A 19,104-nucleotide genomic window follows, 5' to 3' on the forward strand; every position below is an offset into this window, starting at 1 on the left:
AGCCGGACAGTAGATTAATGTCTGTTAATGACTCCTCGGATACAATTCCTCTCAGAATTCTCTGAGCAGCCCTCTTCCTATGGAAATGCTTGGTCCATGGGCTGTAGTTTGTATGTTAAGTTCGTAGGCAAGAAGACCACGCGCACTGCCTTTAACTCCTGAATGAGCACCTTGGGATGAACAGAGTAGTTGTCTACGAAAAGGAGGATTTTCCTCCCTTCACATTGAAACTTCTCATCAATATCACGCAGCCAAGATTTGTGAATGAAGCTTTTCATCCATGACTCACAATTCACTTTTTCGTCGGCCGGGTGACGCCTCACCTATAATTTCGCACCCCGCTGACCCCAATAAAGCAAATAGGCTGGCATCGCGATGGCCTTTCCTTAATTGCCTCGTTTATGATGTCTACCTCGACATTCCGGAAGAGGATATCCTCACTGCCCTTTGACCATCTGGAGTCCATTGTGTTTCCCGGCTCCTCGCCGGCCCAGAACCTTCCAACGTAGTACTGCTCTATTTGGCCTCTTCAGACGACCGGAACCACATCATTCATCATGGCGCACTGATCAACAATCGTCTTCATCGAGTGGTAGCTACGCCCCAAAACATCATGGCACAGCTGCCCGCTAGCGATCAAGAAACGCTTGCATCAGTCACCTCGCCTGCAGCAACAACGCCTCCTTCATACCACTCACCACCCCTACCTTCGCCTTCTCACTACACCTCCCCTGTCATTACCACCACCACCACCACCACCACCACTTCTGCCCACACCTCCGCTAACTTTACTCTCACAACTTCCTTAATGTCCCATCCTTTTCCCCTTATGACTTTTCCTCCTCCCGTTTCTCCTTCCCCTGCTCAACATCCCACTCAGCTTCAGCCGCCGGCCGAGGAAACTACAGCACATCGCCTATCATCGCCACCACCACCGACAGAACAACAGCTAACTTCCAGCTGCATCGTCCGTGGTGTAGACCCCGGTCTTCCTTCTGACTTCATCGACCATAACCTTCGCCAATCAGGACTTCCGGTACAACGCGCCTCCCGAATCTTCAACGCCGATGGACCTACATACCTGCTGCGGCTCCATCTACTGACGCCTGACGACATTCAACGCCTCGTCCATCATGGCTTACATCTCTACGGCCGTCATCACCGTGTTGAACATTCCCGCTCTACTCCCCAACCCTTGAACCGACCTCCCTCACCTCGTCCACGTCCCCGACCTATCCCTCCTCCACACTCTTCTACTTCCAATCACCATTTTCCCCCACCTCCGTACAGTTCCTTTTTCCCACATCTGCTGCCGTCCGACAATCTTCGCCTTCTCCTTACGTCACTTGCTCACTTCTCCTACTTTTATCACCTCTTTGCTCTCCACTTTTTCCCTAGCACATCTCTTTAAATCTAGTTTCTCTGTATAGTTGTAGGATTCATCTGTATTGTACTTAATTCATACTCAACTAATAAAGGCATATGTATCATTACACCTCACTTAGCCAAGTGGCCCCTACCTCCCATATTTTTTCACGTTTTCCCACCTCCTCTTCTCACACATCTCCCCAACCCTCCCCAAGCTCCTGGCCAGAGGGAGGGGGTGGGGAATGAAAACTTTTTGCACGCACGCGTGACTTCCGGGGTTGCTTTCGTACGTGACCGGGAATGAATTCACATCCGAGACACAGCGAGGCTTCACCGATTCTCCGATCACTAGAAATTTTAGTTTTTCGGCTCCCGTCATGTTTGCTCCCAGCATCACTGTAACCGTTTCTTTGCTTGTTAACTGTTCCTCGGAGAAAGGCAAGCTGCTTTACGTCGCACCGACGATGGGATAGGAAAGGGCTAGAAGTGGGAAGGAAGCGGCCGTGGCCTTAATTAAGTTACAGACCCACCATTTGCCTGGTGTGAAAATGGGAAACTGTTCCTCGCAAACCACAAATGCTCTATTGCGCAGTTAATATTACAGTAAATTTGAGTTACAGAGTCCTTTTTTTTCAAGCGAGGAAACATTTGCTTCGAGAAATGGAGAAATTTGTGTAATCGAATTTCGACTAATAGAGAAATAAATATCGGTACGTGATAAACAGGACAAACGGCCGGGAAATTTAAGTTACTTCGAGATGGGGGAACCTGTCCTAAAATGACATACTTCGATAAAATGACATACCAGTCGTTTCTCGTAAATGTCGCATGGGGCAGCACTCATCTCTAGATTAAATTATTCATGGATTGGTAAGACTGCTACAGAGTTCTTAGCATTGCTGCTCTTGCCGCGGTTTATGTGCAGTAGTGGAATTCTATCAACATTCACGTCATTGAATTATAAAGTAAGTGTATTTCTGTTACCAAATATGTTTATTTCAAATAGAATAACAGTCAATAATAATAACATATAGGGTACCGGTAACTAAAAGCATTCCTTCTGATTATTTTGTGGTATTTACACAACCCTTCACACGAGGCGTTTGTGAGCATTGCTGTGATGTGTTTGAGGTTAACAATGTTGGTAAAATGACATACTGTGTGCTAAGGTATATGTCATTTTACCCTAGCAAAGCGTAATTTCATTTCCCTCCTTCACACTATTAAAACCATTGGTAATTAGAGGAATAGGACTAACATCACGATTGTTGTTGTTGTTGTTGTTGTTGGTGGTGGTGGTGGTGGTGGTGGTGGTGGTTGCTTAACATTTTGGGTTGTGGGAAATTTGTGGCCATCAACCCATTATTATTATTTTCAGAGATAATAGTTTAGAGTTGCATGAGAAGTAGTACTCGACAGTCATGGGATAAAACAAATATGGAGCAAGCCATGAATGCTGTTAAAAAAGGAAATGGCTGTTATCTTGCATCCAAGATCTTTAATGTCCCACAAGCTACACTGAGGAGGAGAGTTCTAAGGAAAAAGAGAAAGTAACTGGTGCTGAGAAAAGACTGGGCCGCTATCAAACTGGAGGTTGATCTTATACAGCAAACTCAAGATCTTGAATCGTCTTTTTGGTTTAACACTGGACGATGTTCGAAGGTTAGCCTAACAAATAGCTGAAAGTAATGGATAAGATCATCGTTTTAGCAAAGAAGAGAAGATGGCAGGTTAGTATATTTCTGACAAATTGTAAGCGATATGTTAAAAGGCTGTAGGATAGTGGCACTAATTTAATTTATCACAAATGTGTCGATCTTTTCTATGCTGGGAATGATTGCGTGTTTTCCGGAAGAGGCACTCCGAGCTTTCATTGAGGCGACCAGAAGCAGCTTCAGCAGGAAGATCCCGAGCATTTAATAAGCCGCAAGTCTCTATGTTTTTTGACGAATTAGAAGTTGTTCTTGCTCAGTATGATATTCATCCAACAAGGATTTACAATGCAGGTGAATCAGCTCCCTCCACAGTTCAGAGACCTCAGAACATTCTAGCTTCTAAAGGCAAGAAGCAAGTTGGTTCTATGACCATTTCTGAAAGGGGTCAGCATGCGACCATAGTGTGCTGTATAAGCTCTTCTGGCATTTTCATTCTGCCTGCAATAATATTTGCAAGAAGGAAGTTTAAGGACAGACTTTTTGATGCAGCACCTACAGGAACATTGGCTCTTATAAATGAAACAGGCTGGATGACAGGAGAACTGTTCCTTCAGTGATTGAAACAACATCAACAACTTGTCAATTCATCAAAAGACCAAAAGGTGCTTCTTCTACTCGATGGCCATGCTAGTCATAAGCATGTTGATGTGTTAACATATGCTAAGGACAATGGTATCATCATGATCTCGTTCCCTCCTTACTGCACCCATAGGCTTCAGCCTCTGGATGTGGCATTCTTTGGACCACTGAAGACATATTATAATAAAGAAGTATCCAAATGGATCAATGTTCACCCAGGAGGAGTTGCCACCCAGTACCAAAGGGCTAGTTTGTTGTCATTAACCTTTGTGAGAGGGGCTTCAATTCATAATGCTGCCAATGGGTTTGCCAAAACTGGCATCTGGCCTTTAGATTGTAATGTGTTTCCAGATCATGTCTTCTGAGCAGCAGAAGTTACTGGAAGGTCTATGCAATGCGAGCAACACCAGGAAGACCAAAACAAGACAAACAGTGAAACATTGGAAGAGGCTGGAACAGCATCCTTCCCACCTCCTCAAGATTCTATAATCCCCTCCAGTTCCTCATGTGCAACACCATCATCCTATTGAGAGTAGGCCAACATCTCCTGGCTGTTCACCGTTCTCATATATCAGACCAATTCAGATATCTCCAATGCCTTCTGCATCACAAACTGGTTGTGTCTCAAGAAAACGGAAACATGAAGGGTCTCAAATACTGACTAGCAGTCCATACCTCAATGAAATAAAAATAAGGCTGCAGAGAATAAGTAGTATCAAGATGTGCTGATCAACAGCCAAGAAAGGAGCTTTCTTTAGGTGCTGACAGCGATGAAGACGTGGATATTGATGCTGATGATGACAATGATGTACCATGTCTCTGTTGTAATGACATTCAGTAACTCTAAACCAAGGGAGACATGGTCAAGGAGTGCTAAGTGTGCAATGTGGGCACATAATGCGTGCACTGGACTCTCAAAAACATCAAAAGCATTTAGACATGATGCTGTATAGGCTTTTGGGCATAGGCCGTGTCAAGAAAAGAAGGTGAATTTCTTTACGTTTCACAGAGAACTGTGCTCTGCGTCATCAGAAGAAATCTCGACTGTCCACGAGAAAGCCTTTCTATAAGTACAGGCCATGAAAGCATCAGTGGCAACATCAAAAGCATTTATTTGTGAGTTGTGTGAGATATCAGCAAGTATGTCATTTTACCCAAGTACCTGAGATAAAATGACATAGTAACATGTTTTTGAAAATATTCAAATTAAAAGAGGCAGAAACATTATATCAATTCCTAAGTTATGCCACAATGGTACTCCTTCCTAGGGTTATTAATGTTATGTTATGTTATGTTATGTTATGTTATGTTATGTTATGTTATGTTATGTTATGTTATGTTATGTTATGTTATGTTATGTTATGAATTATCTCACGAATTATGTCTATAGCAGTGTTTTCATTTTATGGTATGTCATTTTAGGACAGGTTCCCCTACTGAAAATTTGAGTAATGGAGGTTCGAGATATCAAGGTTTGACTGTAATAACAATGATGACTGAAGTGTGTAATAGATAACAGTAAACCCTTTTAAACAACACACAGACTGACTCACAGATGACTCTTTAAATGGAGATTGTAAGGAAATAAGGAAATTTTTCATACCAGTAGTTCACATTCTCAGAAGTGGATGAGGATAGTATGACAATATTCTACAACTAAATTGTACATAATTCTGTTAAGAAGTGTTGTACTGATATGGTAATGAAAATTGTACTAACAGTTAGGTTCTAAATCAGAAGATGAAGGAAGGTAAATAATAACAGAAAAGAGTACTTTGCTGGTATTTTTATTTTGTTTGGTGCATGATACAATTTCTTTATTGTCACATAGTGTAAGAATGTATCCACATTATTCTCTGGCTGACTGGGTACACTGGATAATGTGTCTGTATATATATATATTATTACTCAATATGATTTACCTCTACATGAGTAACTGAAGGAAGAACACAGCTTAAGTTTTGCTACCTTTCATACATTGACACATGTTCATATTGGTTAACTATTTCCATACATTATATTATGACAATAGTGTTGATTAATACATGCTTTTATTTTTATCAACTTTATATTATGGCACATAGTTGAATACTTCTCCAATTCTTCAATGTATCATGGCATGTAGTTGATCACTTTTACAATTCTTCAATAAAGACAGCAGGACAATACAATAATTTAATAAGTATTTTATTTGTGTTACATTCTTTTACATGTCTTTTTGCACCTTGGATCTAAAAAACAAAATAGACATTCCTCTGGTCATATTCGCATAAGAAATCTGCTATACACATGTGATTTCTCACCTGAGCCTTGAAATTAATACTTATATAGCTCACAACCCCTTACTTTTTGATGTCACAATCCTTTGCATACATCTCAGATATATATTTATTGAGTTCAATAATACTTGAACTTTCTTATTTATGATAGACATGATGATAACAAAAAGAAAAATCATGTGACTATTACACAGGCCTTGTAAAGCAGACCCTCCAACAAGGGTAGGCAGCATCTGCCATATATAGGAAACAGTGTGTTATTGTGATGGAGGATAGTGCTGTATGTTTGTGTGTGTGTATGGGTGGGTGGGGGTGTATGAGTTTCAGGTATGTTGCGGAAAGCACAAAGACATAGTCGCTAAGCCTCATCAAGCCAAGGGAATTAATCATTTACGATTAAAAACCTGACCTGGCCAGAATCAGACCCAAGGCCCCCTGAACTGAGAACTACTATGCAGATGTTCAACCAAGCAGCTAAATGACATTAGAAAACACAAATAATTTTAAAGGATTCATTATACTTATTATGCAAAACATGTTATTTAACTGAAAAGTTAGTTGCCATAAAAGTTTCTTGCATCAGGAGCTGTCTCCCAAGACAGAAAGTTTTAAAATGATATTTATTATTAACAATACTGGAGTTAGAAAGGTATATTTGAAAATGCCCAAATACTGTAGATGACCTGTATTTTGCCTGCTCACAGAGAATTATGATGTTTTGAAGTAAAGAACATGTTGGTAGGGTGAAGAATTTTACCTTTTTTCTATATTTTTAAGGTTAAAGAAAATGAAGGAAATTTGTAATTTTACATGATTGTTCATATCATGATCATAGCCATGGGACCTCTGGTTTTATGTAGAATCCTAACTTCAGGAATGTAAATTTTTTATTTAAAAATTCCTATATTCATTGGCTGAAAATTCAAACCATGGCCACCTTGGTTAGAAGCCAGTGACAATACCACTCAACTATCAAGTTTCTCTCTTTATGCTGCTACGTCCACGCTTCTGTGTCCTGTGCCTAAATATGTGATTGGCAGAGGAAGATTGTGTAATTTTCTTGAATGCTCTGATGTGTTGTGTACAGTGTTTTAGAATTTTTGGCAGTATATCCATGTGTATAACTTGGGACATTCACTGCCTTTCAGTTTCTAATTATATTGAAGTTGCACATGTCTGTATACTGGATAGCATCACATGTTTATGTTCTTTGAACTGAACACTGTTTAATATCACAATTTCGTTAAATCTTGTGCAATTTTATGTATGGATAGGTGTAACATTTTCAGATGTTCTGTATATCTCCTCATTCCTATTTCTAGATATATTAAGATATCTGTTTGTTTAACAAGTACTACAGTTTTTTAAAAATCAAGTTGTATTTTATAACTGTACTCAAATAATTTAAGACAATGTTGCAAATACTGCTTAATTTTAATTTCAATTTTTATTGAATGTGTCATACCACTCACTTCACTTTTTCATATATGTTCATTTTGCCATTACACTGTGTAATTAATTTAAATATACTGCACTGAGCCTCACGTGCCCATTATGCAATAAATAACAATAACAACAATAGTAACAATAGTAAAATATTCTGATGTTAATTTCTGGGTGTTGATTTTTAGATGATGAAATTACTCATAATTGAGTCGCCCAATTCCATAACCCATTAAGTCTATGGAAGGTCAATTTTTATTTTCTTAGGTCAACCGGTAGATGGCACCCTGTCACGTGTTGTAAGCTATACTTGACGGTACAACAGACGTTATTTGCCATATCAATTCATAAGTGAATATTGGCTACAGTTCCTGAACCCTTTAAGTCCTTAGCTGTAACAGGTCCAGAAAACATTATGTCCATAAGTGAATACATGGGGCAAAACTCGTTAAGTCTAATAGATGGAAGTACTGTAATTACGATACAGTTACAAAGAACGTTATGTGCACATATTTGGTGAAGCATTAAATTCTACCAATTTAAGTGTTTTCTATCATTGCTCAAAATTCCTAACAATTTCAACAAGGACGCTGGCTATCAATTTAGTAATACGTAGTTGCCAGCCACTAACAATTTACTGCCCCGCCCCCGCTACCCCTTACTGTCTCACATCATTCTCTGGTTTTCTCCACATACTTTCTTTTCATTCTTCAGTTCTCTTCTATTCTGTCCTGGTTTCTTTCATTGCATTTTATTTTATTAGTTTCTATTTATTTCTTCTACCACATTCATCCCTGATTTGTCTGCTGTCCTCTCTGTTACTCCTCACATACATGGTCTGATGAACACCTTCATGTGAGCTTAATGTTGTCATCAGCTCCTGCTTGGAGTGCTGTACTAGCATACAGTGAGCCACCTGGTGATGAACGAGCATGCCACTACAGTTCCAATGGTAAAATAATCTTAAATTTAAACCCTCATTATTGTAGAAGACTTCCTCGGAAACAGTCAAGATTTTCTTCTGAAGATGCGGAGCAAAATTCTGTGCAAAATGTAAAGAGTTGAACCTTGTTTCCTTGACACTGCATAAGCCCAAAAACCCATATCATGTCTAAAATGACATTTTTTTGTGGTTCTTGTAAAATTTGGTCAAAGGACTTAACAGGTTTTGGAAATGGGCAATTCATTCGTTTATATACTGCAGTGGGGTTAGTGTATTTTCTCAAAGTGAATAAGTTACTGTGCACGTTGTCTGGTGTTGGCCTCTGTAGACTACAGAAAGATAGCATTATCAACAAACCTGCCTCAACAAATTATTTTGTTTACATGTTTGGTAATATGCAGAAAGCCAATAATGTGTACTATATTTCAGTTGGAGTATGGTGTTTTATGTACAAAGTGAAATACTTTTAGCTTGTGGTGTAGCTTTCAATGTGGATGAATTCTGGTTCATTAAGGCACTAAATATGAAAATATTCTTCACTTTATGTTGAACTCATAACTGGCAACAGAATGTTTTCATTTGTGTGTTGTTGTATGTTGGGTATTCAGGCCGAAGGCTGGTTTGATCCTCCACAGCTCCACCAACAGCTGTCATAAATAGCCTAGGCGTCACTGAAGAGGTGCATCCAGGAACAGTCAGATGCATGGGGAGACGAGGTGGAACAATATGGAATGAAATTTAATGCCATAAAAGAGGAAGACCGTGATCACAGTTAGAAAGAAGGAGAGTCCTGTGAGAGGGATAATGCTAGAAGGGCAAACTCCAAATCATCCGATAAGCAACCCACAAAGCCAGCAGACACCATGTAGTTCGGAACAAATAAGTGGATGGAGGCACAAATAGGCAAAGATTCCAGTGGCAGTTACTGATTCATGGACAAATACCAATTACAATTTTTATGGATGTACTATGTACCTATTCTGATGTATGCAGCAGAAACTTGGGTAATGAGCAGAGATCCGCAACTAGGGTACAGGCAAGTGAAATGAAAAATCTGAGAAGCAGGATAGGAGTGACAAAAATGTTTAAGATGAGAAATGAGAAGGTTAGAGATATAGTAAAAGAAGAGCCACTAGAGAACATGATAGAGACATCTAGACTTAGATGGTATGGACACAGGAAGAGAATGACAGATGAAAGGATACCTTAGGAGGATGCATGAAATGAGGATAACAGGAAAACAACCAAGAGGAAGACCAAGAGACAGATGGATAAAAGGAGTGGGAGTATGTGACCAGAGAAGAGGAGAGGACTGGGCAAGAGTGAAGAGGGAGAAGTAGTGGGAAGACAAGAGGAGATGGAGAGGCTTATGTTCCAAGCAGACCTGGTGAGCAGCTTGAAACTGCATATGATAATGATGATTTTGCTTATGATTTGTAAATATTATATAATATAGTACTTCAAATACTATAGTGAACTAATTCTCGTAATTGAGGTGCTTATTTCCAAAATTTCTCTTGTCCATCAACAATCAAATCTGAGTTATTGGTTCTTCAGTGCTCACGTCAAGTTGCTTCATATGGGAAAACATTTATTTTGTTAAAAAATGTGCCTGAAAATAGCACTCAGTTACAATCAGTCTCTTGTCCATTTCTCAGAGAGCAAAGATATTGGGCAGCAAATAATCATAACTTAAGAAACAAAATGTCCCTTCTCCTATCACCTCTCATGGAGGATTACTCTACTTGCTTTCAAACAATCTCTTGTCTTTACAATGCTAAGAATGTAACCGCAAAGAAAATAAAGAAATACGCCCAAAAAGTTTTTCTCAAGAAGCCTAAAATTGTGCTTGATTGACAAGAGATATTTTGAAAACATGCACATAAATGATATTATAAAATAATTCTCCCAAAATTTCAAGTTACAGGCCAAAACTTGTAGAGTGATATTTTTTTAAAACATTGTGTATATACTCAAAATCATGGTTATAATTCATAAATATATATTTGAAATGTAGGTCTTATAGAACTCATTGGTAATTCAAAGACAAATATAAACCAACTGGGTAATGTACTGTAGTATCACTGCTGTTAACATGCATCCAATTAAGATAACTGAAGAAAGTATACATTTCTGATAAGTTTCATGTAAATGGATTTATTAATTTGGTATCACTTCTTCAATAAATAAATACAACCATTCTAATGCTTAATTTATTATCTTATTGTAAAAAGCAATGTTCAACCAATACTTGAGTGTGTTGATGTGTTTATACAGTCTTTCAGATTATATGAAGCAAATCATTTTAAAGGCCACTGTGGTGAGAGTTTGTTGAAAAGTGACAGGAAACCATTTATGGTGCTCTTGAATGTTGATGTCTATTTTTTGATAATGATAAAATGATGTACAATTAAGCTGCTGCACTGCACTTCTTTAAAAGTTAAACAAATGACCCCAATAAGTCCTATCTTTCTATATGACTTCCATTTGTCACACGTTTGTTCCTTTCCATTACTTAAGTTATCACATTAGAGTGCTCTCTACCAGGTGGATACAGCCATCCTCAGCAATTAAATCTCAAGGGAACAACAATATGAAATATTTGCACAAACACTAGAAGGGAAAACCCTGAATCATCCGATAAGCAACCCACCAAGCCACCAGACACCATATAGTTCAGAACAAATAAGTGGATGGAGGCACAAATGGACAGAGACTCCAGTGGCAGTTACTGATTCGTGGACAAATACCAATTACAATTTTTATGGACTTTAGACTACAGTAAACAAAGATTTTATTTTTAATTACTTGTCTTTTACATCTGCAATTATTTCACTAAAATCTGGATTTCAGTCAAAGCTATTTTCAGTCGCACCAACAGATGTTCATTAGTCAAACATGTCTGTTTTCACTTGGTATAGTTCACCTGTGAAAACAGTTGATTGCACAAACAAGTAGAAGCAATCATAGCAAAAGTTTTAGTGGAAAATAATCTTAATTTCATCTGTTTAGCAAGTGAAAAATGTTTGAATATCTACATCAGCTTTATCATGACATGAATATTTAAAGATATTTTGCAGTGATAGTAATTTGACCTGCAAATCCTGTCTTACTTTCGCAGGTCAGATGCGCATAGGATTTATGTGAAGGTCAAAATAATTTTCCATTACCCCCTTTGAGAAAACAGGAAAACTGTTCTTCCCATTCATCATGAAATTTGTGTTTATATACCAATTTTATTGGGTTTGAATGTGCCATGATCATTTTCCAATTAGAACAGCACCGTTGCCCTCCACTGACTGTTATTCAGTTTTATGATATGAAAGAATGTAGGATGAATGAACACTGATCTCCTGCAGTGCCATCTTTTGGAGTTTGCAAGAGGGTCCAAATCCATAACCGCACATGCTCTATATCAGCGGCATCCAGAAATCCATACGGTATGCAGAGGTCCACACAGTGTGTAACTTGGAATAACTAGCCAGTACAGTTCTCCTCCATTCCTGTTCATCTTTGCTTTCTCATCTCTTTGCACGGCGGCGAAGTCACCTTGCCCATCACAGCTTTAGAGGACAGGTATTACTAATTTTTCAGTATAAATTACAAGTAAGCCAAAATCATTGTTCGTCAAATATTAAGCTTGTCAATTATCAATCAAAATTGCATGTCACGTGAAGAGAGGGTCTATGAAACAACAAAATATAATTTGATGTCAAAATTATGATGGTTGTAATTTTGAACAATTTGTCACAGTAAATTTGTAACAGTTGTTTTATGTTTTTTTTTTTTTTTTTTTACAAAAGGAGAAAAATATCATTGTGCCACATAGCATACAGAAATGAATTGACTAACAGATTAAATATAATGAATATTCATATGTTTCTACAATGACAGACACACATCAATTTTTACACAACAATAAAACTAGCTCATACATATTTTTCTAACATACAAAATATAAATTGCTGTTTTCCTTTTAATTAATCTTGCTGTCATTGATAAACAACAGTCTTAAAATCAGATGCAAATGGATGCATTACAGATAAGTATAAACAACTTCTCAAATTTTCATCTGAAATGCTTGCTCACAACCTTCGTTTATTTATTTTTAATACTGAAAAGAATTGCTAATATATGAGGTACAAGGGTAGAACCAAACCTACTCATAAGTTTGGTCACCTGTAGGTGAAAGCAAGGAAATTCATGATGAGGAAAGTTTCCATTAAATGTTTTCAAATTTTTCTGCAGTTTCACAGATTCTTCACAGAGTGCATTTTGATGCATGAAGCTGTGCATTCCATGCAAAGAGAGCACGCCAGGTTTTTCCTAAGAAGAGTGAAAAATCCTTCGTACTCTCCCCACCATGCTGGCACTCCACCCATTTTAACAGAAACAATGCACTCCCAACCCACACCTACTGCATCAATTGCTTCCTCAATGACTTTGAAAAAGTCTTCTCCAGTTGTGGTGTCCTTTAATGACACAATATCCCAGAAGTTTTCAGTTATTTTAAGATATTTGTCCAGTCTCCCTGCATGTATATTAATAATTGAGCAGTATCAGAAATCCTCACTGAAGAAAATAATAATGTTAATGACTTTACTTCCCACTGACTCCTTTTACAGTTTTTGGAGAGACAAACATTGACTTATCCAGTGCGATTGAATATATTACAAACTTTTCAGTGTGTTTTATTAATTGAATATAAATGTCACCCACCAACACATTAACTTAAATGACGAATTATCCTTCAGAAAATGGCGTTCCATTTCTGGCTATTTTTAAAGCCACCTTATAGCTAGCCTGCAGTAATGCTGATTTGTTTTGCATTTCCTCCTGTAATAGTATTTAAAAGAAGAAATTACAAATTAGCAATCAATTTGCATGGGGATTTGCAGTGGAATACATGTTACCTTCAGGAATTTATGCAAAGTAACATAGTTCTATTCACATGTTTAATGCGACATGTTAAAATTATAGTCTATTTTTGTATGAAAGTGCATGACAGTGATGTGAAATATGATGAAGCTGAACAAAGTCAAGAGAAAATTATGATGATTTCCGAATTTATTGTATGGTACTGTTCCTGGTCTGAAGTTGTGCGAAATTCTCCATGGTTCTAAAGTTGTATGTTATATCTATGACCACTGGCGTGGTGCTCTGACATTGATGATCCCTCCCTTAATATCTGTCCTGTCGAAAAGAGTAAAATGGCTCTTTAGTTTTTCCCATTGCCGGCCTTGAAACGACAAGCACTACATGTCCCATGGGACTTTGACTAAACATCAAGTGCATAATTATCTGTCCCATGGTAAATATGTACATGGCATGAAGGAATGCAAATAACATATTCTTAGATGTATGTTGTATATAGTCTTTTGATAGACTTAATGTTAACAAAAGTATTTGAGAATAATCTTCACATAAATACCAAATCCATGTGATTACCATGACATCATATGCACCTGATAACTCAATCCTGAATGAGTAGAATCCAAATGCACAGTTTGGTTGACATAAGTCCAGCAGTTTTCCACTTTTAGGAATATACAAACAGATAGATAACCAGACAGATAGACAGGCAAACACCAAAGGGAAAAATTCTACCTCATGTTACCTCGGGTGTTCAGATACATTAGGTGGGGGTAATTTTAAAACCGAGAGAAATATGATGCATCCTCTGATTATCTCCTGTTATGGATCCTTCAAGTAACTGTAGGTCTGCAAGGGTGTTTATCACTGGCTGCAGTGAATGAAGTCTGTAGGAAATAGTCATTTTCTCCGTCATTTGAAGAGTAAGCAAAATTATGTACATAACAAAAAATATTTGAAATGAATGGGCATTTCACATATAGTCTACAGATTTGACGTATAATCAATAGTGTAAGAGAAAATTGAGTAACATCTTCTGGTCTTCCTTTAATCCCCCAGTTTAGAGAATTTTAAATGATATGCATACCGTAAACTGCTCCTGGATGATTAGACTCTGAATATGAAGTTTGGTCAAGATATAATCAATAGTGTAAGAAAAACTATGAAAAAACCCTTCTGGTTTTTGTTCAAACCCCCAGTCTATTCAGTGATTTTTAAGTGATATGCATATCAAAACCTACTCCTAGATGAGTAGACTCTATACATGAAGTTTGGTGGAGTTGTAATCAATAGTGTAAAAGAAAATGAAAAACTCTTCTTGTCTTTGTATAAACCCCCAGTATGTTCAGTGATTTTTAAATTATATGCATATTGATAACTGCGCTTGGATAAGTACACTCTTAATATGAAGTTTGGTTGAGAGATAATCAATAGTGTAAAAGAAAAATTAAAAAACTCTTAGGTCTTCCTATAAACCCCCAGTCTGTGAAGTGATTTTTAAATGATTTGCATATTGAAACTTGCTCCTGGATGAGTAGACTCTAAATATGAAGATTGGATGAGATCTATTCAGCTGTTTACCTGTGATGGTGGAACAAACAACCAAACGAACAGACAAACAGACACAAAAACTAAAAACTACTGATACAATCTTGAATTGACCTGAAAATTTGATGAAATAGATGATATTACAGGCAATGGACCCCCTAGAAATTCATTTATAAGATAAACACAGTAATGAAAACTAAGGCATAAGAAAAAATCAATAAGGATTAAATATCTAGCAAAACCATGGAACATAGTTAAACTTCCCCTTTTTGAGGGAGGGGTTTGTCCATATAGGTACTCGAAAAAGAAAACAAGAGAAATTTTTCTGTAATGGGCAAAGAATATTTTATCTTGAAATTTTTTGCAGAAGCACATGTAGGTAGTTTACTTGTTAATATAACATTACATGAAAAACAACATATATTATTAAAACATACCATATTAAAAAAGAGTAAAACTTGTTATGATTATTTGTAATTGATTAATAAGCAGATTACATTGTCAGCATCTTCTTTAAGTATTTCTTAGGCTAGGGTGTCCAGACATCCCGTATTTTATGGGATCATCATTTATTTCCCTTAAGAGTCCTGTTGTCCCAACAAAATACATATGGGATGCATATTATCCTGTTTTTCATTAATGGTCCCATATAATTATATTGAAATAGCATGCTTTTAAGTAATGTGTAGCACAACCAAGTGGAGAACAAATGTTACCTTACCCAAAGAGTAAAGAACATACACACTTTGATCAAACCACACTTAACAAGATACGAATTTTGAAGTTCTTTGATTGGTAGTAGGTAATGCTTTCACACGACGAGCAGTTTGCCATTTCTGGTTTCTTTGTGCTTTGCCTATTGCTCCAGGTCACTTGCCTCATGTACAAGTGTGGTCAGTGTCACCAGTTACAGTTACTCTAAATGATATACTGCTGTTTTTTTTTTTTTTTTCAAAAATATCAACAAGAAATTGTGTTTTTACTAACAAAATTAAGGCACATTTTTCATTTCTGCAATTAAAACAGCAAGACAAGAAATTGTTTTGCATGCTGCATTAATGTACTTTTTTTAATCTACCATGGTGGCCAATCTGAACTTGTGCAACACAGTGTGAACAAACACAAGCTAAATGTTTCAAGCACAATTTTGTCTCAAAGTATGATGTCTTTTGCTATGAAATGTGAGAATGGAGCCATTATAAATTATGAAAGAAAACATCTCTGCTGAGGAAGGTTTGCTTGCTTTCTATGCAATGAAACTCAGCCATTACTTCAGGTCAATGGACTGCACTGCTGTGGTCATCATGGAGCTGTCTGAGAAGAAATGTATATGTTCGGGAACCAAGTGTGAGTCTATAATAATGCAGTGCATGAAATTTGTGAGGAACTGAAAGATGCAAAGGATATTTCAGTCATGGTGGATACTTCTAATCACAAAAGTGTAACAGTGCTTGTTAGATATTTTGTGCAAAGTAACAGCATTCAGATAAAGGTGATTGACATCCAGAATATAACAGGTGAAAAAGATGATGTTATAGCAAACCTTATCATAGAAGTTCTTAATAAATTCCATCTGAGCATTAACAATGTTGCATTATGTGATGACAAATGTAACACAAACTTTAGAGCTGCAGGGAGAAGGGGATAAAACAATATTTTTGCAAGACTTAAACATTTCCTGAAACACAGCATTCATGGTGTAGGTTGTGCAACTCACATACTGTAAGATGTGATACAAGTCAGTACCATACTGATAGTATAAACCATTGTAAACAAAATTTTCCACATTTTTATATCATTCGTATTGAACTGAAAGAGTTCTGGCAGTTTGTTGAAGTGGAGTATAAACAGGTTCTTAGTAGTGTAAAATGCAGATGGCTTTCCTTGGATCTGGTTGTGAATAAAACCATCAATATTTTACAAGGTGCTAAAATCTTATTTTTTGTCTCAAGACAAATGCCATATGATCTTAAAATATTTCTTTAGGGATCTTCAAGCACTGCTCTGGGTCTGTTTTATTCAGAGCTTATTGAAAGAGCTTTCATCATCCATAAAAAAATATTGAGGCAATATGTTAGCAAATTAAGAACTTTCAAACTGAAAATTCAGTCTATGATAAGTAGGGTACGTTTCAAGATGATGGCTTATTTACAGAATCTCAATTCATGGAAATTTCAAGTTTATTTTATCACACATTAACTACCAACGGGCTTATCCATTTCATGCACTGAAAACTTTTAACTGGGTACAGCTCAAAAATCCTCTTCTTTAGAAGTCGGTTCAGCAATGTCTTTCGCAAAGTTTGATGAAAGTATTCTGAAAGAAATATGTGAAGATGAACATTCTGAGGTTAACCATGTTAAATATGTATGTGAAGTGAAAAATAGTGAGCTAGGAAAGTGTGTTGGTGAAACGTAGTCTATAATTTTCAACTTCATGGCATCCCAAGAAATGTGATACAAAAATTTGCCGCTCGTTACTGCACTAGTTCTACCTGACACTAATGCTGCTGCAGAAAGTGTATTTTCTACCACAAATGTTTTGTGCAGTGATGAAAAGAATAGTTTTAGTGTGGAAAATGTTCAGGAAATAATTACCACTAAGATTCATTTTCAGGATACATTGTGTGTTTATTTTTATAATATCCTGCTGGAAAATGTCAGACTTCTAAGAGAATTTGGAAACTACCCATGAACCTCCAAGCCAATTGAGAGTCAGAAATAAGTAACCTATGTAAATTGGAAATAATCATTGATTGTCTGAAGTAATGGCTGAGTTTCATTGCATAGAAAGCAAGCAAACCTTCCTCAGCAGAGATGTTTTCTTTCATAATTTATAATGGCTCCATTCTAATATTTCATAGCAAAAGACATCATACTTTGAGACAAAATTGTGCTTGAAACATTTAGCTTGTGTTTGTTCACACTGTGTTGCACAAGTTCAGACTGGCCACCATGGTGGATTAAAAAAAGTACATTAATGCAGCATGCAAAATAATTTCTTGTCTTGCTGTAGTTTTAGACTTCTTTATAGTAACAATGAAGGGAATATATTATGTTGGTAGAGGAATGATTGCATCATTAATGAATAAATGTATTTTGATGCTCTTTTTAGTGTGAATTTTAACAAAAAGGTACAATTATCTAACTAGCATAAACAATGTATTTATGCTATTATAACACAACCTACTTATTTCAAGATTATATTTTTAAAATGCTATAAAAGCTATATACATGTAGTAATAACAAATACACAAAATGTAGCTTTAGGTCATTTTAAAATTTTTGTCCCATTTTTTGATTTTGGAAATCTGGTCACCCTATCCTAAGCTTTTAGCTCTCTTAGCTTCACTTTTCTTTCTTTGTTGAGTGTGGCATCAAAGTCGTTCTTGTGAGAAGTGGTTTAATGGCATTCTATTGTGAACTTATGATGACCTGCCATTATCCAGAGCAAATTAAACATTTTGAGTTCTCTTCATTCAAAGAAAAAAAATTCCAGTTCCCATTCATTCTTAAATTTTAGTGATACCTTCCTGTTCCTTCACTTTTTAGGAGTAGTCATAACTTGTGACGATCTCTGGGAAACCATACTTTAAGTCGGAAAATTGCATTTTTGTTTTACTTTATATTTTGACAGTTGTTAAATTTGCGATCATTTTCATGAAAACCAGAAGTCTGTAGCTAACATCATTGAAGTTGTAAGTCAGACCTTATTTAATTTTGAGAAAATTGATTGGGAAATGGCGTACAGTAATCCGACAATATATTAACGATTTAAGAAAATCTCACTCTTACATTGGACAAAGGAATATCAGTTTTGCATATTAAAATAATTTTTGTCGATTTTCAGAAGTTTGATTCTCCAGAAATTAAATATGTAAACATGTTCAAAATTTGAAAAAAGGGAAAGACGGAAGTTTCAGTTTTACGACATTCATATATGTTGAAATTCTGTCATAAGATGTACAAACAAGATATAATAAGATATAATTATAATAATGGCAGTAATGCACGCCTTACCAGTTATAAAATGTGCAGCACAATTAATGAAGTCTATAATTGTAACCATACATTATCATACATTATCATATTTGGTACAAGAAGACAATGCAGGAACAATTACAGTTGGACCATCCAAAAGTCGAGTCACAAAAGAAATTTGTATGACCCACTGGCAGAAAAGAAATCGTTATTTTTAATGTAAACCTGATGTAACTCACCTCATTATAATTTTATTTTTATTTTGTGCGATGAACATGTCAGCACATGAAGAAACAAATCAGAGCACGTCGACCAGATTTCTGTGCATGCCTTATGAGCTAAAAACATGCAGCCCAATTAATGAAGTCTCTAATGGT

The 19,104-nt window shown here is 36.5% G+C and overlaps 1 protein-coding gene across 1 annotated transcript in view; it reads right to left on the reverse strand.

Annotated features, from left to right (window-relative positions):
* Nucleotides 1–3,733: 3,733 nt before the first annotated feature.
* The window catches only part of LOC136863587 (putative sodium-coupled neutral amino acid transporter 11), a 144,680-nt gene continuing 129,309 nt past the window's right edge, over nucleotides 3,734–19,104 (reverse strand). Inside the window, exons 9-10 of the mRNA XM_068226004.1 lie at nucleotides 12,746–12,858; nucleotides 3,734–3,829 (exon numbers count right to left, since the gene is read on the reverse strand). Of these exons, the coding sequence (XP_068082105.1) occupies nucleotides 3,734–3,829; nucleotides 12,746–12,858 (209 nt within the window). The remainder of the gene's footprint in view (nucleotides 3,830–12,745; nucleotides 12,859–19,104) is intronic.

The sequence above is a fragment of the Anabrus simplex genome, chromosome 2 (genome assembly GCF_040414725.1).
Source record: "Anabrus simplex isolate iqAnaSimp1 chromosome 2, ASM4041472v1, whole genome shotgun sequence".
Taxonomy (NCBI): Eukaryota; Metazoa; Arthropoda; class Insecta; order Orthoptera; family Tettigoniidae; genus Anabrus; species Anabrus simplex.